At 34.5% G+C, this 24693-nt stretch overlaps 1 protein-coding gene across 2 annotated transcripts in view; it reads left to right on the top strand.

The window, feature by feature from the left end:
• The window catches only part of TAF2 (TATA-box binding protein associated factor 2), a 97165-nt gene extending 87303 nt beyond the window's left edge, over window positions 1-9862 (top strand). Inside the window, exons 23-27 of one of the 2 annotated variants that reach the window (XM_063079324.1) lie at window positions 841-1070; window positions 2356-2511; window positions 3008-3113; window positions 4605-4727; window positions 8525-9862. In XM_063079324.1, coding sequence (XP_062935394.1) covers window positions 841-1070; window positions 2356-2511; window positions 3008-3113; window positions 4605-4727; window positions 8525-8787 — 878 coding nt within the window. In that variant the 3' untranslated portion in view covers window positions 8788-9862. The remainder of the gene's footprint in view (window positions 1-840; window positions 1071-2355; window positions 2512-3007; window positions 3114-4604; window positions 4728-8524) is intronic. The other variant, XM_063079325.1, reaches the window with a different exon arrangement.
• The last annotated feature ends 14831 nt before the right edge of the window (window positions 9863-24693 follow it).

The following is a 24693-nucleotide window of genomic DNA, read 5'->3' as shown; positions in this document are numbered from 1 at the left end:
TTAAATTCTGACTAGAAATGATGGAGATTGTCTAACACTGGATGACATATTTCATCTTGTTTGTCAGTTGTATTTAATGACAGTGTCTACCTGGAGCTATATTGGGTAGAAAAGAAAAGTGAGGAAGAACTCTGGTATCAGTGTCCTCTAGTCTGTTGTATTTGTGGGGTAAGTTATGATCTGAGACTAAAACTCTTATTTTGGGGATAAAAGAACTAGACCTTGAAAAGCAAAAGAATTTGCCTCTAGTCTCTCATCTAATTTAAACTGAATTTCTACCCAGGCAGTCTTATGATCAGGTACATGTTAGCATCCCTGTGGTTTGCTTATTTCTGTTACTTAAAAAAAAATAAATAGTACAACAACATAAATATAAAGGTGTTAGCAAAATACTTTCATCCTCTACAATAAATCCAAGTTTAAAATTGTTTTATTTCAAGCAGTTGTTTGGTTTCTTAACATGTTTAAAACCTATAAGTGCTTTAAAAGTTCTAGAGATAGAAGATTTTGTTTCAGTGGTAGGGTGCATGAAGGCTTGCAGAGTGCTGTCTTCCTAGCAGGCTATTAATGAAGGGAATCAGACAAGATGAACAGAGAATTAATGAGTGTGAAATAATTACTGAGAAAGAATAATTAAAAGGAAAATTTAAGGCCAGAAAAAGTACTATTTTGGGAATATTAGATTTTTAGTTGATGTTTAGTATTCATTTTGTAAGAAGAGAGATGTGATAATAAAATTTTTCCAAGTATATAATTCCCTGCGTACAGGTTTTAGAACAGTTAAAAATGTATGAATAAATGCACAGAGTGACTTTCACTTCTTTATTATTTACTTCTTAGGTACTTCACATGACTGGAGGTTACGGTGTGGTGCTGTGGACTTGTACTTTACACTTTTTGGCCTCAGTAGACCTTCCTGTTTACCCTTGCCAGAGCTTGGGTTGGTTCTTAACCTAAAGGAGAAAAAAGCTGTCTTGAATCCTACCATAATTCCAGAGGCTGTAGCAGGCAACCAAGAAGCTGCGAGTAATCCAAGCAGTCATGCACAGCTAGTTGGATTTCAGAACCCTGTAAGAATCACATGTATTACAGAAAATGTGGTTTTATTATACAGAGCCATCTAAAGAAGAGAATTGCTACCTGTAAACTGGCGAATTTTATAATCACTAACACAGTTTCTTGTGCCATTTTACAGCCTGCTGGCTGACGTTTGTTTAGCATTATACAATTCATAAAATGCTATTGACAGCTAGGTAACTGCACATAACAAATGATGTGCTGCCAGTCCATTTACTCATTTTGTGATGACATAATGATTTTTTTTTGTACTTGAGCATAAAATTTTTTTTCTCTGATTAGCGGAAAATAGAAATGAATATTTAACCTATAGTATATTAACCTATCTTGTCCATATGTGTTATTGGTAAGCTGTTTGAACACAGCGGAGTCTGTCTTTTTAGATTATTACTCTGTGTATACCTAGCACAATTCTAAACATATGATAAATGCCTGGCAAATGCTTATTGAATGAAAAAAATAAAATAACGAATGAAAGGTAGATGAATAATCTGCTGATTTGAGAGGAAGCTATGCATTACATTTTTAAGATTTATACATATGTGCTTGTTTGTCTTTAGAAAATCTTTTATTTCTAGCTATGTATTATAAAATTACCAGACTTTTTAAGAAAGACTTACAGGATACGTATTAATCATTTTACTGTAATTTAAAGAAAGTTTTCCAGAAATGATTTTCTTATTGATAATAACAAAATGTCTCCAATACTTTAAGTAAGCTTCATTTTTCACCAATATTTAGACCAGATTACTTGCCTGGCAATTCCCTACTGGTGTTTTGACACTTTAAAACTCAGATTCTCTGTGTGTTAGTTAGTAATAGTCATTTTAAATTTACTTACTCACCTAATTTATTTGAAATATGATCGTACTTATTTGTTGTAAATTTAAAATATGTCCTAGAGTTTAGATTATGAAGAAGTGAGACAAGTCTTTCCATAGAAAAAAGAATCTCTTTAAAGAGCTCTTTCAGATCTGAATATTTAGAAATCTGAAAATGAATATGTTTATAATTCACACTTCAGGATAAGAGGAGAAAATGACACCAAAAGACATCTTCTTTTGGGAAAGCTCTAGAAAAGTTCACTTTAGTACCTCCCTTTTCCCCCCAAAAAGACCAGCAGACAGGATAAGGTTAAATTTATTTTAAGCCCATTGCTGATAACTTTAGCCACTGGGCATGCTCTAATCTGCATGGTTGCTAAACCTATTAGTTTTCAGCTATAATATGAGCTACTTGTCTTCAGAAATCTAATTTTGATCTTGAATATTGCCGCAGGAAGATGATCACCTTGCCAAGGAAGCATCATGTAATATATCAGCTCATCAGCAGGGAGTGAAGAGGAAGGCTGATACACCACTGGGGTCCCCACTAGAACCTGGTCAAATACTGGAGAAGAATGAGGATAGCAGTAAAGTCAAACTCAAAATCAGAGTAAGAAATACAGGTTAAACCTGTATTAACAGTGTAGGATTATTGACCTTCTTGTAAATCTTTTAGAATACTTGTATTGGTCTTTTCCTTAGCAGCAACACATGGGACAGACTGAATCATAAAAGAACCCAAATGTCCTTCTAAAACAGTCCAACCAATATTTAACTTCTATTATCACATACTTCTTCTCTATTTGGGGGAGGAACTATGTGTGCACATTCCACCATAGCTTACTACTTCTTACCACACATAGGAATAGATTTTAGTTACTGTTACATTTCCAGTAATTTCTAATCAGCTTCCTTTGGAGCTGGACCACATAATCTTTTCTTTCTCTTAATGCCTGCCTTTTGAGGAAAAGAGACTACTTTTTCTTTTAAGATTATATGGGGGTATATCCTATGGCCTCTCTACTACTTTTCCTAAGAGCTAAGATCCAAGTGTAAACTGATGTAATGGCTCTTTTATTCCTTCGTTTTGTGTGTGTGTGTTTTAGTTTTCAAATTCTCAAGATGAGGAGGAGATTGATATGGACACTGTTCATGATAGCCAGGCCTTCATTTCCCATCATTTGAACATGCTTGAAAGGCCATCAACTCCAGGTAAGACTGGTGTACTGCAATCACTGGGGAGATGGAGAGAGTTCACATATCACTATTCTAAGGTGTGTTGCTTTATTTTCAAAAGAACAGCTATAAAGCCTAAAAGTAGCCAGTGTAAAATATTAGATTGTATCAGCTTGTAACATATATTGGCAAAAAAAATTTTGAAAATGTTTCTTTTGATTTTCTATTTTATTTCTGTCCCTTTTAAATATTTGGCATACTTGTGAATTAGTTTTTTAAAAATCCACTCATCAGATTCCTTTTAATAGCTTTAATTTCTTTTTTGGTAGACTTAACTTCAAAATAAAATATTAGATCTGGTTTCTTTTTAATAATGTAACCACAGTTACATTTAAGAATTTTTATTTATTTAATTTTTTCTGAAGTTAATGCTGCTTATACCACTACTTTCTCTATTTTTCTTTTTCTTTTCTTTTTTTTCTGGGTACTGTTTCCATTTCTTTTTGTTTGAGAATTCTATTCATACCCCATGTTGGTTGTCTTTTATAATCTGTACATTTGAGTGAGGTTTTTTCTTTTTTGTTTTTAACACTTTACATTTGCACTAAGTTGCTGTTACTCACCTTGGTTTGCTTTTTGTTTATTTGACTTTTTGTTTTGTGTTTATTCATGAGACCTAAATTATTTTTCACTGCCTAGTAATCTAAGATGAGCTGATAGAATTTGAGAACTCGCTTTGGGTAGAATATGAGCCTAAGTTATATTTGAAAACTGATATGTCATGAATTCTTTGGCTTTTATAATTGTAAGAGATCTTAACAGTTATTTATCTATTTTGTACATTTAAATGAACTTAGCAGAGCAATGTTAAATGACTTGCCCTATATGACATAACCAAACAATGGCCAACTAAGGATTAGACCCAAATTTTAGGACTTTTCTGTGTGACAAGTGAAGGAATTAAGACAAAGAGATGAAGTATCTTGCCCAGGATGTATTTCTAATTTGTTGATAAGTCTGGAATCAATCTGGATCTCTGGATTCCTACTACAGTGCTATTCACTTTATACCATTAAACCATTTCCTGTTTTAAATGTCTCCTGTAATGACTAAATTATTTTGATCTACTTGTTGAGTATATTTTATAATGGAATTTGTTAGCAGATTTTGGGGGGAATGGGCCAACTTTACTGTAAGCAAAGTTCCACTTAAATAAAAAATATGAAATAGTTCCTACCCCAGATATTGGGTCTAATTTATAAAAGTTCAGTAAGTCATTCAAGCTTATTGTCTTTCTCAAATGTGTATTGTTCTCAGAACTTACTGTTCTCAGCATATAGGAATCATGACAAAGGATTAAATTAAATGGGATCTTTAGTAGTTTTAAAATAGTATTATTTTTATTATTAGAATTTTATTGTGGTTGAATTTGGCTTTAAGACTGACTTACAAAAACCTGTCAGGCTTTTTCCTCTTTTCGAAAACAAAGAAATAAATCTCTCTTTTCCTTCTCTTTTGGCATTTTAGGGCTCTCTAAATATCGGCCAGCTAGCTCCCGCTCTGCTTTAATACCTCAGCATTCATCCGGCTGTGATGGCACACCCACCACAAAACCCCAGTGGAGTATGGAACTTGCACGGAAGGGACCAGGTACAATTATTTATTTATTTATTTTTGCTCAGGAACAAATCTGTAAACTTCATAGAGTTACTTTATCATCTTAAAAAGTACTTAAATAGATCTTAGGACTTGTTTTTCTTGCAGTACATTGACTATATTATATATTTTAAATTAGACATTTAAAAATTTCAAATGTGATGAACTCATATAGAAAACCTGGAAATAGAAAAATAGATGAGGAAAAAAATTATACCTCATTATGCCTTTTGAAGATACACATTATATTAACATTTTGCTTTTTCCTTGCAGTGCACTTTCTAAGATTATTATATGACAAATGCTAACTTTAGTAGAAACCACCAGATCTACCTTTATACCTTTATAAAATACAAAAATCAACCACTTATTTCTGTCTCCCCGCATGTTTATGACTGATGATTCATTCATGACTACTTGATGCTGTACCTAGAAGACTTTAACATATTATGTCTTATAAATTATTTCATACTAATTGGGCTTAAGTTTATCAAAGGTAATTTAATTCAGATTTGTTTGTTACCTATTCTGTGTTATACTGTCTGCTGCTTATTCCGTCCTTCTGTTGCTTACAAAGAGAAGATTATAATCCAAAAGAGAGTAAACATTCGATGTTGATAAACTACCGTGAAACAAAGAATCAGTCTTCAAGTCGTGAAGGAACAGGGAGTGAAAAACAAGATACATAAGCAAGATCACTTTTGAAGAATAGTTTTTCCAAAACTCATTAGTCAGACTTTAAAATCTATGAACTTTTGGTTATGTTCCAACTAATGTATTTTGCTTCTGTAAACTGTGTTTTTGTCTGATATAAACAAAAGAGTACTATTTATTGATTCACGGAGCTTAGGGATCAGCTGTGATTAATAGGAGACTTCCAAAAAAAGCAGTATTTTGGTGTTGAGACCCCAGACTGTTGGTTGCTTATAGTTCTTTGTGCACTCTATACATTTATTGTAATAGGTACACACAAAAAATGTTTTAGAAGGAAATCAGCTGGATACGTTAGCACTTAATCTGATGAGTGAATTTTGACATTTCTTGGGCCTTGCCAATTTCATTTTCTTTTGGTTTTGGTTTTTGTGTAATTTTGCTTTACTAACAGTATACTTCTTAAAAATTTTTTTTCTTCCTAATAGATTTTATAGCAGTTTTAGATTTATAGAGAAATCGAGCAGAAAGTACAGATAATTTCCATACCCTCCCCATACAATAAACATTTTCTCTTATTATTTAACATGTTACATTAGTATGGCATATTTGTTACAATTATGAACCAATACCGAGATATTATTATTAACTCAATTTTACATTAGGGTTCCATCTTTGTGCTATGCAGTTCTATGTGTTTTGCCGAATGTACAATGTCATGTATTCACCATTACAGTATCACACAGAATAGTTTCACTGTACTAAATAACCTCTGCTTGACCTATTCATCCTTCTCCTCCACCTGCCCTCCCTCCTTCCCTAAAACCCTAGCAATCACGGATTTTTCTTTCCCATTACCTCAAACATTTATCATTTCTTTGTGTCGGGAACATTCAAAATCCTCTTTTCAAGCTAATTGAAAGTATACAATACAACACTAAATAATAGTCCTCCTATCTAGCTGTACTTTTGTTATCTGTTAACCAATTGTACTCATTTTCTGTTGCTGAAAACAGAATACCTAAAACTGGGTAATTCATAAGAAAATGAAATTTATTTCTTACAGTTTTGGAGGCTGGGAAGTCCAGGGGTACATCTGATGAGGGCATGAGGGCTTCTCTGATTCTCCCTTCCCTGCCCCCAACTAGCTTAAGTCCCCTGCTGTGCTTCTCTTTCCCTTTATGTTTTGTCTTTTTATTACTCAGGTGTACTTACTCAATTTCTTTCTTTCTTGCTAGTTTGTAAGCTCCTGGAGGGATTGGGGAGGGCTGAGATCTGTTCAGTTCATCACTGTTTTCTCCAGTTCCCATTTAGTTTCTGATGTTTGTTAAATGACTGTGAGAGTGAGACAAGAAATAAGAGAAGGGCATTCTAAGCATAGGGAATAGCATTTACAAATACACACTGTTATGAACGAGTATAAAAACAGTGCCTAAAGAAGAAGAGTGGATGATAAAGCTGAAAAGGTAATTTCAGGATAGATTGTGCACTGTCAGTAAAATTAGTGCTGCAGTGTAATTTGTAGAAAACTTATGTGGTGATGTCTACTGGTGAAAACCATGGTTAGGGGGCTGGTTTGGATCAAAATTAGTGTGAGAAATTACTTTTTAACAAGATTAAAAAACAGCTGCACTGAAGTCTATTTTAGTGAAAAATCTGGTTTCTTGAGTTAGTTTGGATTAAAAATATATATTTTCAGAAACTGCTACACTGAAATCCAAGGAGTTTGGCTTTCATTCTGCAGTAAAATCTACTGAGTTTTTAAGCAGATAACATTTCCAGCTTTGTTTTTAGGAAGATCACTGTGTAGCAGGGTTTCCCCACCTGGACACTATTGACACTGTAGGCATGATAATTCTTTGTTGTGGGGTGCTGTCCTGTGCATTGTTGGATGTTTGGCAGCATCTCTGGCTTCTACCCACAGAGTGCCAGTAACATTTCCTCCCCTCATTCTCACCGCAGTAATTGCCCACATAACCCCTTGGGGGCAAAATTGTCCCTGGTGTTCTGAGAAAATTGCTGTGCAAATGTTAAAGTATGGGTTAGATTGCAAGACACTTCAGGCAGAGGAACCAGTTAATAGGAGACTGGTACTGCTCCAGATAAGGTGAGGTGGTCTGAATTAATACAGTTGCAGACAGGTTTGGGGTATGGGATAGATTTAAAAGATAATTGTAGGCGAGGATCTACAAGATTTGTTGACCAATTAGATCTGGAAGGGAGGGGATTTGAGATGAATCTGTCTTTTACTTAGTCAACTGCATGTAATAGTACTATTAAACTATAGTAATATTGAGAGATTTGTTTCTTCATGTGGTGGATGAAGGAAATTTTAAGCACTAGAGTGTGAAAACTGGTATTAGGGATTCCTAAACTGATAGAATGCTGGAACTGAAGAGAATCTCCAAAGACATTCGATCTAGATTTTTAGTTGATGGCCTAGGCTGAGAGAGATAAGGTACATGCTAAAGGCTTATAGGACAACCTAGTCTAGAGCATGGGTCTCCTGATTCTCAGTTCCTTTCTTTTTTTGACACCACTCTTGTCTTTATATAGAGACATTTATAAACTCCCCACCTTTTCTGGGTTTCTTAAGCTGTGTATATTGAATCCTCTTAAAGAATTCACTTTTTAAAATTGTTTTAAGGAAGTATAAGAAAGTTGACTTTTCAGTAATATCATTACCAGTACCTAGGATATCATGTTTATGTGTATATAAGTGGTTCTCCAGATGGCATAAATAAAATATTGCCATTTTCCCTCACAACACCTTGGGGCAGAACTGTAGTTGAAGGAGTTGTGTTTTCATTGACCAATGTAAGTCTTAACTGTATTACACACATGTAATCATCATTGTTTCTTCATAATACTTATCTTAATTTTTAAAAGATGATTTGGTAACACATTAGTATATGTTATTATCTGTGTAGACTTTAAGGAACTAAAATATTCAGTTTCCTGGCCACAGTACTGAACACTGTGTGTAACTAATTAGATGTTTTATTTAGATACTTCTCCTATTCTTAATGGAAATGATAAACAGGAATCCCTCTCTTCATACTGTCATCAGCTTCCTCTTACTGTAGTTTGACTTTCCTTATTATCAACAGGAATTCATTTCAGTGTTTTTAATCTTGAAGGTAAAGAACAGTCACCTTTGGAGATTAGTATGCTTCCAGTGGCAACGGCTCCACTCTCAGTGTTTACCAAGGAATCTACATCCTCTAAACACAGTGACCACCATCACCACCATCACCATGAGCACAAGAAAAAGAAGAAAAAGCACAAGCATAAGCATAAACACAAGCATAAACATGACAGTAAAGAAAAGGACAAGGAACCTTTCACTTTCTCCAGCCCTGCCAGTGGCAGGTCTATTCGTTCTCCTTCTCTTTCAGACTGAGAAGGGGACAATGAGACCTTTCCTTTCTTATCCAGAAGAATGTATATAACTAAAGCTTTGTCCTCTATGAAGACTATTAAAAGTGGGGGTGGGAGAGATGGGAAGAAGATTTGCCTCTCTCATAGAAATTCAGAATCCATCTAAGTTCTAAACATTAGAAAAATGTGTTTCATAATTCTGGATAAACTATTTCATCCCATTACCTCCTTAAAACACACACACAGAACAAACTTCTTTTCATAAAAGCCCTCATATCCACTGGCAGTCCCCATTCACATCATGGTCTCCATGTGTACTGCCAAAGTCAATTATGTTTGAAAGCCTTTGATGGATGTAATGGGGCAAAGTTATGTTTTAAACAGAAGCAACTGCCAAATCTGTGGTGCAACCACTATTTCCAATGAAATATTGTATAACACCATTTGGAACTACTGAAAAGAAAGATTTTTCTATAGGATTCTTTCCTATTGCACTGTTTTTTTGCGTTAACCATAGAAACTAAGCATCAGAATTTATGAACAAAGAATATGTTTTCCTTTGCACTAAAATAGTGAAATTTTTGGAAGCAGTTCTTTTTTAAAAAAAATTCAAATAACTATCTTTTGATAGTACCTTTGGTGATTATGGTGTTTGAATTTAGCAGAACTATGAAATCCACAATTGTTCTCAAATCAAGATATTTAAATTATAAGTTGTTTTGTTTTCTATTAAGTATAAGTCAATATGTTTATGTGTAAAATATGTTCTGCTAATGTAGAAAATTTACACACCCAACACATATTCTTTCTAACATTATTTCTGTACAGCACAAAGTACAATATCTTAAATAGGTGAGTTTATATATTGTTTGTTAACTTGGACATAGACAATTTGGCCTTCACGTGAGTATACCAGAAACACTTAAAAACATATAAACATTTTGGTTTCATAGTTTAACAGTTTGTATAATTGTGTGTTTTTATTTTTATTTCTGAGTTGATTGTTTAAGAATGCTTTTCATATCTGTTCGATTATTTTCCATTTCCCTCATCAGAAAGCTTGATAAAGTACTTGTTCCCAGAATAGATATATCAAAAGGGACCCATATAATGTTAGTCTTTTAAATATACTTTTAGTTTTGTTTAACTTGTTTAATAAATAACTTTTTTAATTGATCATTCTGCCTTTATATCTTTTGTTACTTTTCTTTGTGTGTGTGTGTATATAATATACTTGCCCACGTACTTTGCAAAGAGCTTTGCAGATATGTGGGATTTGCGCTGGACCCATAGGAAGAATGATTTCAGTAGGCAGAGATGGAGTAAAATTCCCTCAGAAGAAAAAGTATCATCAAAGGTATGGAGGAAAGCAAAGGCATGTTCAAGAATTAGAAAGCAGTACAGTTGGCTGGGGTGTTAAGTGCAAAAGAATGTGTTCAGATGTTGAAGGATCTAAATGACAGTTATTTAAAGATTACAGTTAATTGAATAGTAGCCAACTGAAATAATTTTGGAAAATGAGATCTTTTGTGTTAAAGTGTACAGTGATACCATATGTAGAATTCCTATCTTTGAAAGCATTGCACTAGGTACTATATGTTATGTACATCATTTCTAAATTGGATGTTTATAGTAGATGTTGTGAGAAACATTTTTTATGGTGAGCTGTTGATTATTTACACTGATAGGGAGAGACAATGCAGGTAATGATGATGTCGGATTTAGGGTCGGCGTGGGGATCTTGATAGTTGGCTTGAACCCACCCAGTCCTCTTACCAGGTTTGTGACTCCACCACAAGAAAGAATTCAAGGGCAGAGTCATAGTAGACAGTGAGCATAAGTTTAATAAAATAGATAAGAAATACAGGTTCCACAGAGAGAGTGCAGCATGCTTCAGAGACCTAGCAGGGCCCACACCAAGTCTAACACAAAAGTAAGTTCAATACAGACATCAAGTCTCACACAAAAGCAAAAACATACTTAAAGTTCAGTACAAAGTGCAGGCTGGCTCAAGAGAATGAGCCTGCTGAAAGTAAATTTGATACAAAATAAAGTATACATATGTCAGGCAGTGAAGTGTGGGTTCCCTCCAGGAAAGTGAGCAACAACCGTGTCCTCTGCTGGGATTTGGCTTTTATAGTTTCACTGTCAAATGAATATTCAGTTGAGGGGGTGGCTCCCAGTTATGTAATATTTAGTCTTGCACATGCTTAGTCGGTCTCTTCCTGGAGCATTTTCATTGGTCAGACCCTATCACATGCACCAGGCATGTTCAAGAATATTCTGTGCTCTCTATTGAACATGCCCAGCCACTGGATTTGCATAAGCCATCTGCTTGTGGTATCATTTTCTCTGTGCTGTTGCTGAAAATAGGTCTAACTTGCAACAGTAACTTTCTTCCAGGGGAGAGCCCAGAGGAGGGGCCAGAGACCTCAGGGAGTGGCTGGAAACCCAGGGGTGTGTCCTGAAAGCCAAGCCCAGGGAAACTGAGCACCTTCTATATCAATGATACACAAACAATACAGAGTTCCAGTGTAAGTCTCCCAGTTTCCTTCTCCAAAGGTAATCTTTGCTGACAGTATTATATGTATCTTTTCAGAGCTAGTCTATATTTACATATATTTTATTTAAACAGTATGTTTGTGGCTTTCTTAAATTGTAGTATATGATACATATGTGCAGAAATTATTTTTTATTTTTGTATTTATAGTTTATTTTTTATGGCTTCTATATTTTTTCATTGTAATAAAGTCTACTGTATTCCATGATTATAAAAATTCTCCCATTTTTTTTTCTAGTGTTTTTAAAATTTTATGCTTCAGGTTTATATCTTTCATCCAACTAGAATCTGTTGGAATTTATTTTGATAAAAGGAAAGAAGATACAATTTTTTTTTTCACAGAATGCTGTTCAACACCATGTATTAAAATTGTCTTTTCTCTAGATTTCAAATGTTATATGCTAAAGTTCTTTGTATATTTGGATCCATTTTTGGACTTTGTAGCTGGTTTTATGGATCTGTCTACTCATCTGCCAGTACCACACTGTTTAGATTATTTTATTTTATTCTTTATTTATTTTTTTATTGGTTATGAATATTCATGGGGTACATAGCAAAATGTCACCACTTGTGCCTAAGATGTGATGGCCAGATCCATATAGATTATTTTTAAACACTATGTTTTTGTAGGGTAGAGCTAGTCTCCCCTTATTACTTTTCATTTCCAGAATGTTTTGCATCTTCTTGGTTTATTTTCTTTTTCTCTTTATTTTTAAAATTTATATACAGTAAAATTCACTTCTTGTGGTATACATTTCTATGGGTTTGACAAGTTTTTGGAGTTGTGTATCTACCACTACAGTCCATAAGCTCCGGAATTCCCTCATGCTTCCCCTTTGTAGTCAACTTTCCCTTCAAGTAACACCTGACTACCACTGATTGCTTTTCCATTTCTATAATTTTGCCTTTTTGTGGGTCTATTTTTCTGTATAAATATCAAATCAAAATTGTTGTAGCTTTAAAATTGTTTTTTTAGCTTGTATTGGTTGTGTGTTAAATAGGAGGTAACTTAGAACTGATAGTCCTGTTATTGATTATTCTTATTAGGGATGTCAATATCACTATCTATTATTATAGGTTTCTTTAAAATTCACTATAAGGTAATTTATCTTTTTGTTCAATATGCTATAAATGGTGTCTTTTTTCATTATAAGGTTATTCTTTTATGCTAACTTTGTGCTTTGCTACCTTACTAAATTCTCATTATTTGCAACATTTTAAATTCATTTCTTTGGTTTTCCTTGAAAATCATATCTGTAAATGATTTCTTGATTTCTTTTTTGGATAGTTTGTTGTTAGTGTATAGAAATGATACTGATTTTTGTGTGCTGATTTTGTACCCTGCAACTTTATTCATTTATTAGTTCTAATAGTTTTTTGGTGTCATCTTTAGGGTTTTCTGTATATAAAATCATGTTATCAGCGAACAGTGACAGTTTCACTTCTTCCTTTTTAATTTGGATGCTTTTTATTTCTTTCTCTTGCCTAATTGCTCTATCAAGGACTTCCAGAACTATGTTGAATAGAAGTGGTGGTGAGAGTAGGCATCCTTGTCTTGTTTCAGATCTTAGAAGAAAGGCTTTTGATTTTTCACAGTTGAGTATAATGTTATCTGTGGCTTCTCATACATGGCCTTTATTGTTTTGAGGTATATTCCTTCTATACCAAATTTGGTGAGAGTTTTTAATCATGAAAGGATGTTGAATTTTGTCAAATGCTTATTCTGCATCTATTGAGATGATTATGTTTTTTTTCCTTCATTCTGTTAATGTAGTGTATCACATTTATTGATTTGTGTATGTTGAACTATTCTTGCACCGGGATAAATCCTATTTGATCATAGTGGATAATTATTTTAATATGTTGTTGAATTCTGTTTGCTGTTATTTTGTGGAGAATTTTTGCATCTGTGTTCATCAACAATATAGGGCTGTAATTTTCTTTGCAGTATTCTTTTTCTTTGATGATGTATAATCAGATGTTTTATTTATTTATTTTTTTGCATAGTACATTTTTTTATTGGTTGTGAATATTCATGAGATACAAAGATGATTGTTACCACTCAAGTCCAAGTTGTGATGGCCAGATCCATATTGGCAGCATGTCCATTACTACAAATTGTGATTATACACTGTGTCCCCCACCCAATTATCCTCAACTTCCTTCCCTCCTTTCCACCACTCTACTTTGTATCCCTAGGTATGCTTCTCCTTCTGGAAGTCTAACACACCACTGTGGTCTTTTTTTCCTTCCTTCTTTCTCTCTTAGCTCCCACTTATGAATGAGTACATGCAGTATTTATCCCTCTGTGCTTTGCTTATTTCACTCAACCTAAGTTTCTCCACACTCATTCATTTTGTTGCAAATGGGAGAATTTCATTCTTTTTTATGGCAGAGTAGTATTCCATGGTAAATATATACCACATTTTCCTTATCCAATCATCTGTCATCTTGCAATATTCTTATCTGGCTTTGGTATCAGGGTAATGCTCACCTCGTAAAAAGTTTGAGAGTATTCCATCCAGTTTGATTTTTTTGGGAAGAGTTTGAGAAGGATTGGTATTAGTTCTTTAAATGTTTGGTAGAATGCAAGAGTGAAGGCATCAGATCCTGGGCTTTTCTTTGATGAGAGACTTTTTATTACTGATTCAATCTCTACTCATTGGTCAGTTCAGATTTTCTGTTTCTTCGTAATTCAGTCTTGGTAGGTTGTATGCGTCTAGTAATTTATCTGTTTCTTCAAGGGTATCTGATTTGTTGGCATATAATTGTTCATAGCAGTCTCTTTTGTCCTTTGTATTTCTGTGGTATTAGTTGTTAATGTCTCCTCTTTCATTTCTGATTTTATTTAAGTCTTCTCTTTTTTTCTTAATCTAGCTAAAGGTTTGCTGATTTAGTTTATCTTTTAAAAAAAACAACTCCTAGTTTTGTTAAATTTTTGTAGTGTTTTTCTAGTCTCTAATTTATTTCTGCTCTGATCTTTATTATTTTCTTTCTTCTGCTAACTTTGGGCTTAGTTTGTTCTACTTGAGGAATAATGGTTTTTTTTGTTGTTTGTTTGCTTTTTTGTGACCGGTAAGGGGAACGTAACCCTTGGCTTGGTGTCATCCGCACTGCGCTCAGCCAGTGAGCGCACGGGCCATCCCTATATAGGATCCGAACCTGTGGCCTCGGTGCTACCAGCACTGCTGCGCTCCCAGAGCCGCACTCTCCCGAGTGAGCCACGGCATTGGCCCAGAGTAATGTTAAGTAGTTTGAGTTGGTTCTACTTTTTTGATGGCACATATTGCTGTAGACTTCCCTCTTAAACTACTTTTGCTATATTGTTTTGATATGGTTTTTTCCATTTTCATGTGTCACCAGATATTTTTAACTTCCCTTTTGTTTTTTGTATTGACTCATTAGTTGTTCAGGAGCATGTTGTTTAATTTCCATTTGTATGCTCCTGAACAACTAACAGGTCAATTTTCTGAAATTCCTTGTTATCATTTCTAGTTTCATACCATTGTGGTCAGAAAGATACTTTATATGATTTCAGTCTTTTTAAATTTGCTAAGGCTTGTTTTGTACCCTAGCATGATTTATTCTGGAAAATGTTCTGTGTGTGCTTGAGAAGAACATTTTGTTGCTATTGTATATAATGGTCTGTATGTCTCCTAGGTTCATTTGGTCTAAAGTGTTGTTCAAGTCCAATGTTTTCTTTTTATTTTTTTGTCTGGATGATCAGTTGGTTGTTGAAAGTGGGGTATCGAAGTCCTCTACTATTATTTTTATTTATTTATTTTATTGAAACATAATTGATTATACATGTTTGTGGGGTACAGAGTTGAATATCTGTACCTGTGAACAATGTGATGATCAAATCAGGATAATTAGTATGTTCATCATTACGAAATGTAATCATTCCTTGTGTCCATTAACCAATTTCTCCCTACGCCCCTTCCCCATCCCCTCCCCCATTTCTTACCTCTACCCCTATTGCAGTCTCTCCCTTCAGATCCTTTAATATTTGTATATATTTAGGTGCTCTGATATGGGTTACATATATTTTTACAGTTGTTATTTATCCTGTTGATGAATTGACCCCTTTATTATTATATAATTTCCTTTCTTTTTACAGTTTTGACTTAAAGTCTACCTAGATTGATAAATTTTTAATGTTACCCTGATATTATATTGTTTGCACTATTTTTATCACCAAAGTATAGTTTTTTTTCAACCAATTTTATGGTACATTATTCTAGAAATTTTATTGTCACTTAGTAATCAGACTTTTAAAAATCTTTACTGTTTAAGAAAATGACACATAATTAAAGTTTCTGAGCTACTGATGTTCCATGTGCAAGCACTTTTTTTTTAAACTCATTATCTACCTACATAACTTACAGTAATTGAATGCCTTTCCATCCAACACTATTTCTTGCTGAAACAAACTTACTTCCCTTGATTTAGCCCAGTGATCTCTAAACATTTTTGGTTGTTCATTCCATTTATTTTTTTTTAATTGAGTATGCTTATCTAATGTATGTATATTTATTTATGTATAGCATATACTAATAGAGCATGTTCATTATAAAGTGTATGTAAGATAGGATAAAGTTGAAATAACTTATTTGTAAATGTCCTGCAGCTTTGATGGCTTCATGCTAACTTGATATATTAAGGCCCAATATAATCTTAGTTCAAGGTTAGAGTTTGTCAGTCCATATTTCAAATTATTTTAATAAATGTTTTTGCTTTTATCTTAGATCTGATTAGGAAATGATAAAAACTTACTATGTACTATGTAATATTTGAAATACTTTTTATGCATTAACTAATTTAATTTTAACAACAACCCTATGAGAATGGTACTATGGTTATGATGAAGAAATTGAGGTACAGGAAAGTGAAGCCAAAGATCACATAGCTTGCATGGGATAGCACTTGGATTCAAACCCAAGACCCTGTCTCTATTTGTCTCTTAGATTTACACTGTCCAGTATGGTAACCACTAGCCACATGTGGCTATTTGAATTTAAATTAAATTATATTTAAAAGATAAAAATTTAGCTCCTCAGTTGCACTTAGCTGTAGTTAAAGTGTTCAATAACCATATGCTTTTAGTGGCTACTATGTTGGACAGTGCCAATCTAGAAAATTTCCATCATCACAGTCAGTTCTATTGGGCAACACTGACTTAGATAATTGGTCATTATGTTTTTATCTTTTAATGTGTCATTAGAAGATCTCATGCTGTGAGAAGAGCGTTAGTTTAGCTTTTTTTCAGTTGTTTGGTTGTAATCCAGTATTTCTTTGTAGGAATTTTTGAAAGACAGTTGTCTATTTTGTGGTGTTTAGTTAAAACCAGATAATACAATCCATAAGTCCATTTAACTGGACACATGTAAATGCAGTATGCAAAGTACAGAAATGGGGGGACACCACTGCCACCAAGCCCTTATGCTGTAAAATACCTCACATAGCATCTGACACAGGATTCAAGTGAGAACCTCAGTGTCGATTTAGATAAATAAATATAAGCAGAGGTTCTAATATTGTCTCCCTACATCTCTTGTATGCTTCTTGTAGTATATGAGCATCCTACTTTAGGAGTCACTACCCTAAATTTTTGTCTTTATATTCTTGCCTTGCTGCCTTACCATTGTTTCTCCGCCCCTGTCTTTGCAAAGGAATACAGACCTTGGGACAAGATACCAGCAAGACTGCTGCTCAGCAGAACTGAAATCTTAAAGGGATACAGATCTTTATTATGTGGGATACAGTGCCAGAAGGAGATAATAAATGAGAGGATGAAAATGAAAGTTCTTCAAAGTTGCTTTGTCTGATTTTCTTAAGAAAAATGTCTTGGTTGCTTCTGTGACAAAATAAATTTTTTCTTAATGGTTTTTCTAAACATATTTTCTGCTTATACTGCCACATTTTCTTTTTGATTTACTATTTCACTAGAACTCTTTTTACCTATACATTTATAAAGATTGTGACATTTTAATTGAATTTACTTTATAATGTGATGAGACCTGATATTTGTTTATTTTTTCATTTGTGTGTGTGTGTGTGTGTGTGTGAGAGAGAGAGACAACAAAATGGAGGTAAACATAATTTCACTTATACTTTTCAAACAGCCTTGCAGTTGTGTATGTAGTGTTTTAAAATGAAAAGTGGCAAAAAACTAGTAGATGTTACCTCTAAGACTATGCCATGCTTTTCAATGAGAGCACAATTGGGTATTTTGGGTATTTTGTGCAGGACTGTCCCACACTTTACCAGGCATTTAACATCTCTGGTCCCAGACCACTAAATGCTGGTAACATGCCCAGTCAGTGGAACAGTCATAAATTCCTCACCTGTCTTCAAATATCTGCCCAGTGGAGGGTACTGCTGAAGTTGAGAACTATTGGGCTAACAGTATTCTTTCCATGCTCTGCATTACTGTCTCTCAGCTTACAAGACAGAAGATTACTTAATTTTCCTATTTAAAATTGGATAAAAGGTTTTCATTCCAAAAAAAAGTGTTATACTATTTCTAGTAATAACTCTGACTCATTAAGTATCTACCATACTTATTTCTCAAGATAAACTTTTACCCGAAAACATGTTACTTGGGTATATTAGCAGTCTTGCCTATTGGATTATGAGTCACTGAGGACAGAGGACATGTCATTATCCTGTTTTTGATGTTTCTTCTCCCTTTACCATCTAGTTCCATTGCAAGTCACTGTTTGCATTTAATGTGGACTCCATTTTTATTGAATTGAATATGAAAGCAGGTGACTTTATCAGCCAGAGAGTAATAATATTGTAGAGAGATCATGGTTCTGGAAAATAGGAAACCTGGGTTCTATATCCCAACTCTGAGTGCCTAATGTTGTGACCTGAATAAATCATCCAACCTCACTGGAGCCAGTTTCCTTGAAAAATAAGATTGTTTTAAGGTTTCTTGCCAGCTGCCAAACTCCTGTGATTATTCTGCTACTGCTACGTAGTAAATACATAGAGAATGTTACATGTTGTGTAAGTAAATCTAGGTTACAACATCCGTATTTTAGGTTTTAATTATAGACAGCCTTGATTGGTTTTATTTGAATTTTCTAAAAAGACATAATTCGTCCTCAGACCATCTGCATATACTTTGAGCATGTGCATTAATGTACAATGTAATTAGACATGTGACCATGAACGTTTACAATTGACTATAAGGTGTTTTCTCTTTTCTTACCTCTTTGGACAGTTCTATTTTTTTCCAAGACCACTTCACAATGACGTTCATAAGCTGCTATGATTGGCTTTTAGAACTTTTACAGACTCCACAATTATCAAGGCTCATACTGAGTTAGTAGATTTCATTAGATGCCTGCTAAGTAGGAGATATCTGGGGAGAATATAAGGCTCTTGCTTTCAAGGAGGCTAGGTTCGAGTAGGAGAATTAAGGTATATACATAAGTAGCAGTAATAGGAACTTGAAACTGTAGTCTCATCTCAACCTTAAAATAATGACATACTTTAAGGCAGATGATGAAGTGAGTATAGGCAGAAACCTTGCCAAGTTCTCTACTCCAATTACAGATACAGCCTAAAAATCTCTGGTGAAGATTTTTAATTGCATGTTATTTTGAAACCCTTAGGTCCTTCTTATAATACTGTATCAGAGGGCCCTCTTGTCTTTGAAATTCAGTGCCCAGAAAGTGGATCCAGGACTGAGAGAACAATGCTGAGACTGACCCTGTGATTCTCAAATGCTAATCTCTCCACATCAAGTGAGAAAAATTAGGACAAGGGAGTTAGATTTTTATTAAACTCATTTCACTTAAGTACTGCATTTTACTTCGAGAATAAAAATGGCCATACTAGCTGGTATTAAAAAGTCCTTTTATGTGTTATAACACCAAGGTCAAGGGTTCAGCTCCCCTTACTGGCCAGCCACCAAATTTTTTTTTTTTTTAAATTTTAAAAAGTCCTTTTATGAAATGATGACATGGGTAAGTGGTTGGTTGTTATTATGATTGTTAGTTTAATGTTCGTACTTGGCAAGGTAAAAGTTGATAATCCTTGAATTTCCCCAAGCCTAGCAGTCACCGCCATCAATGCTTGTGTCTTCATGGAACTTACCTTCTGCTCTTTCACCCTCTGGGAGGAAATCAGTAATACTCTGCTCTGCTCATTTTATGGCTGAGCAAATGGACTTGGAGCCATGTGTTCTACATTTTCTTTTAAAATGTAATACAGGCTTGTCCTGTCATTGATTAAAAATCTCTCCAGACAGCTCTGTACATGGTAATTATATGCATGGAATTATTCTATATGAAGTCAACAGGCCTCACATGTTCCTTACACCTTGCAAATATGGAACTAAGTCCTTCCATGTGGTGGAGGGAGGCATCATTCTTTAAATCCTATGGTTTTCATTAGTAATGGTAAGTTTTTTTTAAGTGAAAACTAGAGATGTCTGTTTTCCTGGGAAAAGCTTCTAATGTCATTTGAATATCTTGCTTTGAGGGGACAGTTCACACATCAGGTTTTGATTCTCTTGCAGTTATTTTCCATTCTGAGAGGAGCCAACTATTATCCTAAAAGGTCACTATTTGATCTCCATGCCTAATCGAACAATCGAGCCATTTCTGTTAAATACAGTTGTCTTTCTGCTGCATCTTAGGTGGTTGCCTGGTGATTCAGAAGACTTAGCACTAGAGTTGGACATTTCTTCACTTCTTCCACTAATTCCTGCAGGGGCTTCAACTGAGGCATATCTTAGCATATTTATGAAGGAAAAACTGTAAAGCAAGTAGAGTGTAAAAAGGAATTCAGAAGCAATGGAACCCTTTAAAAGCCTCTACCAACATGTCCATTTACATTATTAATGCTTAGGCTTTGGAGTCTACAGGACTGCCTTTGAATCTTGTCCCTTTTGTATAGAAACTGTGTGATTTAAGAGTAAATTGTTTAATCATTTCAAAAGAAAACAGCATTTATTGGCACCATATGAGGACCTGGACTATTGTTAAGAACTTAGCATGAATTCATTCTCCCAGCTCTGTGAAGCAGTATGGCAGACATTGTTTAGGTGCTTACCCAGTAATATTCATTTTCCCTCCCTTGCTTATAGAAACTCCAATTTTATGTGGGTGAAAATGTGTCTCCTACACACTTGCAGCTCAAGTAAATGACACAGTTCTGTCCAGGAGACAAAAGCAGAAATCTGTTCAGGTTCTGCCTTGGCTTTACTGATCAAAAGAGGACTTCTGTGGCTGACACCCAATTTTGCCCTAAACACTGATGTGATGTCTAGTATTGCAGTAGCCATCTTGTACTCCTGAAGAAAAGGCTGGAAGAATGAGAAATACCATCTTTAACATAGTTGAAATGCTGAACCACTGCGGTCTCTGTTCTCCAGACTTTAATTATTTAAAAAAATAAACTCTTGTTTGCTTAAGCCACTATGGTCAGGTATTCCTTTACTTGCATTGAACACATGTGTAATTGCCACAGGAAGTACCATTATTATCTCTAATCTCCAGATGAAGAAACTGAGGCCCAGAGATGTTAAATAATTTGTCTGATTTACACAGCAGGTCAGAGATGGAATAGGATTTCAGACCCCACAAGGTTGCCTTCAATGCCTGACCTCTTAACCACATATGTTGTGGTGTTTGAGGGAATGAAATGAAATTACTTGTATAAAGCACTTTAGCATTAGCATGGTGCCTGGCATGTGGTACAAGCTTATTAAAAAGTTGACCTTTCCCACAATTACAGCTCCATGTTAGTGCTTAACAATGTGTTCTCAGGATTCTCATTTAGTTATTTTCCATTCTGAGAGGAGCCAACTTTTATCCTAAAAGCTTAGTATTTGGTTTCCATGCTTAATTAAACAATTGAGCTTAATGGCTGTAGTATGTGCTCAGAAAGTTTGTTGAACAAGTGAATGAAAAAGTCTCGTACATAAAAAAATATTATAAGCATCACTCTTAGGAGGTTACTATATGTATTTTTTGACAAGGAAATTGAAATTTTGTTAATTAGCATAGTATAGAGGCACAGTGAAAGCTTGGCAACTTGATTGCCTGGGTTCAAATTCATCACTGACTGATGAGCTGTGTGACATCGGACAAATGACTTAAACTGTCAGTGCCCCAGTTTCTTTATATGTAAGGTGGAGATAATAATAATCTGAATTGCCGCATAGTAGTATTGTTAGAATGAATTAAAGTAATACATTAAAAAAAATTTAAAAGGTACTGTCAAAGTCCTCAATAAATATTAGCTTTTTATAACAATAGCTATTGTTTTTACTAATTTATATGTACCCTATCAAAAGTAGTTCTAATGAATGAAGCCAAATTGAAAACAAGATCCTCATGTGGTAGATGCAGAAATTCAAATGTGGATTTATGGTGACTTACCCACAAAATAAAAGCAGGGTCAAAATAAAAACTCAGATGCCCCAGCTTGGTAGCTACATGCTTGCTTTCCATTATAACATATAAATTCACTTTGAGTCTTGGTGGTTGCCTTTTAAAACTAAAAAATTATATACTTTTACCTTGGTATATTATAAATGTCTCTTCCACCTGGTTCCCTCTCCCCATTTCCATTTACGTATTTGCATATACATTTATTTGAGAAGAGTCGAGTCAACTTGATCAGGAAAAAGTAGTGTCACTTTACCTTACTGGTAATTACTACTAGTCTCTGGAAATTGTCCTAAGAGTGTACGATAAGTGAATAAATATTTATTCAACAAAATCTACTAAATATGTAAGAACAGCAAGAGTCAGTGGCATTTGAACAGTGACCAACTTCTTCCCTCCATCCTTACCTCCCTCCTTCCCAGCTGAGCATGAGGGGAACTTCACTCTTGGCAGTTGTGGCCAAAAAGACAGAGCTTCCATTCCCCTTGCTACCCAATCAACAGATACAGTATCTCACCAAGAGGGGCAGGCCACCAACACCTCCAGTCCTCTCCAACTTTAATTTACAGAGGCTCACTATTTCCCGGTGAGTGCGTCCATAGGGTTGGGAATTCCCTTCCTCAGTTCAGTCCACACTCATATGGAAGAAACTATTGCCATTCCCCCACCCACAAGGCCTCTGCTCATAAAGCAGAGGCATCACTCCAAGAGAGTCAGACTACTGTCACTGTCCAGTGCCTAAATTGGTGGCTGAGAGACTTTTGCCCAGGGCAGGAGATACATCCAATAGGAAAAGAATTCTGATGCTGTCCCCCAAAGGAACTGACTTTATTTGAAAAGGAGTGTGAGGAGGTTTAAGCGTAAGGGCTCTCTCTAAACAGTGGAGATTTGGTGCTAAGAGAGGAAGAGGGGTCTGGTAGCTTTAAGAGAGCAACAAGCTAAACCATAGGCCAGTTAATTTACTAGAGAGAAGCAGGAAAAGAGATCGCTATTACGAGCCCTCCTGAAGAGAGAGAGAGAAGCAAAAAAAACCCCCTCAAAGACAGAACTCAAACCTTACTTGACTTTAGATCAAATGATGGAACAATTTATGTCCAAATGCGTTGTTGAATAGAACAATAAGCAAGCAATTAGTGGAGCCTAATAGCTGGGTGTGATATAACAAAGGCAGACAACTAAACAGAATAGGGAAAGAGACAGAGTCATGCTAAAGCCATTGTCATCCCAGAGTAACTGTGCACATGGCTTTACACGAGGGGTGCTGGTCGTGGTGGTGGGATGTGTGTGTGTGTGTGTGTGTGTGTGTGTGTGAAGGTGACAGGGAGAATTAGATTTTATTAAAATAATGTAGCCAAGTCACTAAAAAAATACACAAGCAAAAAAACCTACCCCCCCAAAATCCCCCCAAAAAACCCTACAAAAAAAAAAAGCAAAAAACCAAAAACCCTAAAACCCTCAAAAATGGATGAGAGAAATTAGTACTCGTTGTTGCTGCTAAACATTACCTAAAATTTCTTGTTTAACAATAAAAAAAAAAAATTACAAGATGTGCAAAGAAACAGGTAAGTGTGACTCACACTTAGAAAAAAAGCAGGTAACACACCTGCCTGTGGGGGGGTTTTAGATTTCAAATTCAACAGACACCTAAAATTAGCTATTATAAATGTATTCAAAAGTCTAAAGAAACAATGCTTATGAAAGTAAAGGAAGCTATGATGACAATGTCTCATCAAACAGAATATCAATAAAAAAATAAAAGTTATTAAAAAAAAAAAAGCCAAGTGGAAACTCTAGAGTTGAAAAATATAACAAATGAAAAATTCACTACAGGAAACCAACAGTAGGTTTGAAATAATCATTGGAAGTTAGGTTGATAGAGACTTTGCAATCCAAAGAATGGAAAACAAAAACAAGCATTGGTAGAATTAGTGGAAGTTAGATTGATAGAGACTTTGTAATCCAAAGAACAGAAAACAAAAAGAATGAAGAAAAATAAAGCTTGAGTGAAATGTGGAACACCATTATGCATGCCAACATACATATAATGTGAATACCAGAAGAGGAGGAAAAATAGTGAAAAGAGCACGATAAAAGTATGAGAAGAAATAATGGTTGGAAACATCCCAAATTTTATGCAAATTAATACACATCCCAGAAGCTCAATGAATTGTAAGCATGGTAAATGTAAAGAGATCCACAAAAAGACACATCACAATAAAAATGTCAAAATACAAAGATAAAATTTTCAAAGCAGAAGGAGAAAAAGGACATCATAAATAAAGGAAACCCACTAAGAGTAATGTCTGACTTCTCTTCAGAAACAATGGAGGTAAAAAGCATTGTCACAGTGAGATGGCATATTCAGAGTGCTGAAAGAAAAAAACTGAACCAAAAACTTTTGTCCAGCAAAAAAGACATTTTTAGTTAAACAAAAACTGAAAGAATTTGTTCTCTTAGACCCACCTTACTATAAATAATAAAGAAAGTTCTTCAGGCTGAAGGCAAATGAATGTATATGTTGATATGAACCCTCACACACAAAAAATAAAGAGCATTGGCAAAGATAATTATGTAATTATAAAGGACAATATAAATGTATATTTCTCTTTTCTGCTCTTAAATAATTTAAAAGCAGTTGTATAAAACTATATATATATATAATTGTACTGTCAGGCCTAAAACATATAGAAATGTAATATATCTGACATAAGAGCAAAATTGAAGTGGGTGGGAACAAAGATGCATTGAAGTAAGGAAATGGCACCAGGTGGTAATTTGAATCCACAAGAACAAATGAAGAGATCCAGAAAAGGTGTAAATAAGAATGTTAAAATAACAAATGCTATAAATATATACTTGCTCATCTTTTTTTCCTCAGCTTCTTTAATAAACATTAAAATTATATAATAATTATAGTAATGTATTGTTGGGCTTGTAATATATGTAGATTTAATATATA

The sequence above is a fragment of the Cynocephalus volans genome, chromosome 15, assembly GCF_027409185.1.
Source record: "Cynocephalus volans isolate mCynVol1 chromosome 15, mCynVol1.pri, whole genome shotgun sequence".
Taxonomy (NCBI): domain Eukaryota; kingdom Metazoa; phylum Chordata; class Mammalia; order Dermoptera; family Cynocephalidae; genus Cynocephalus; species Cynocephalus volans.
This window is presented reverse-complemented; position numbering and strand designations above follow the sequence as displayed.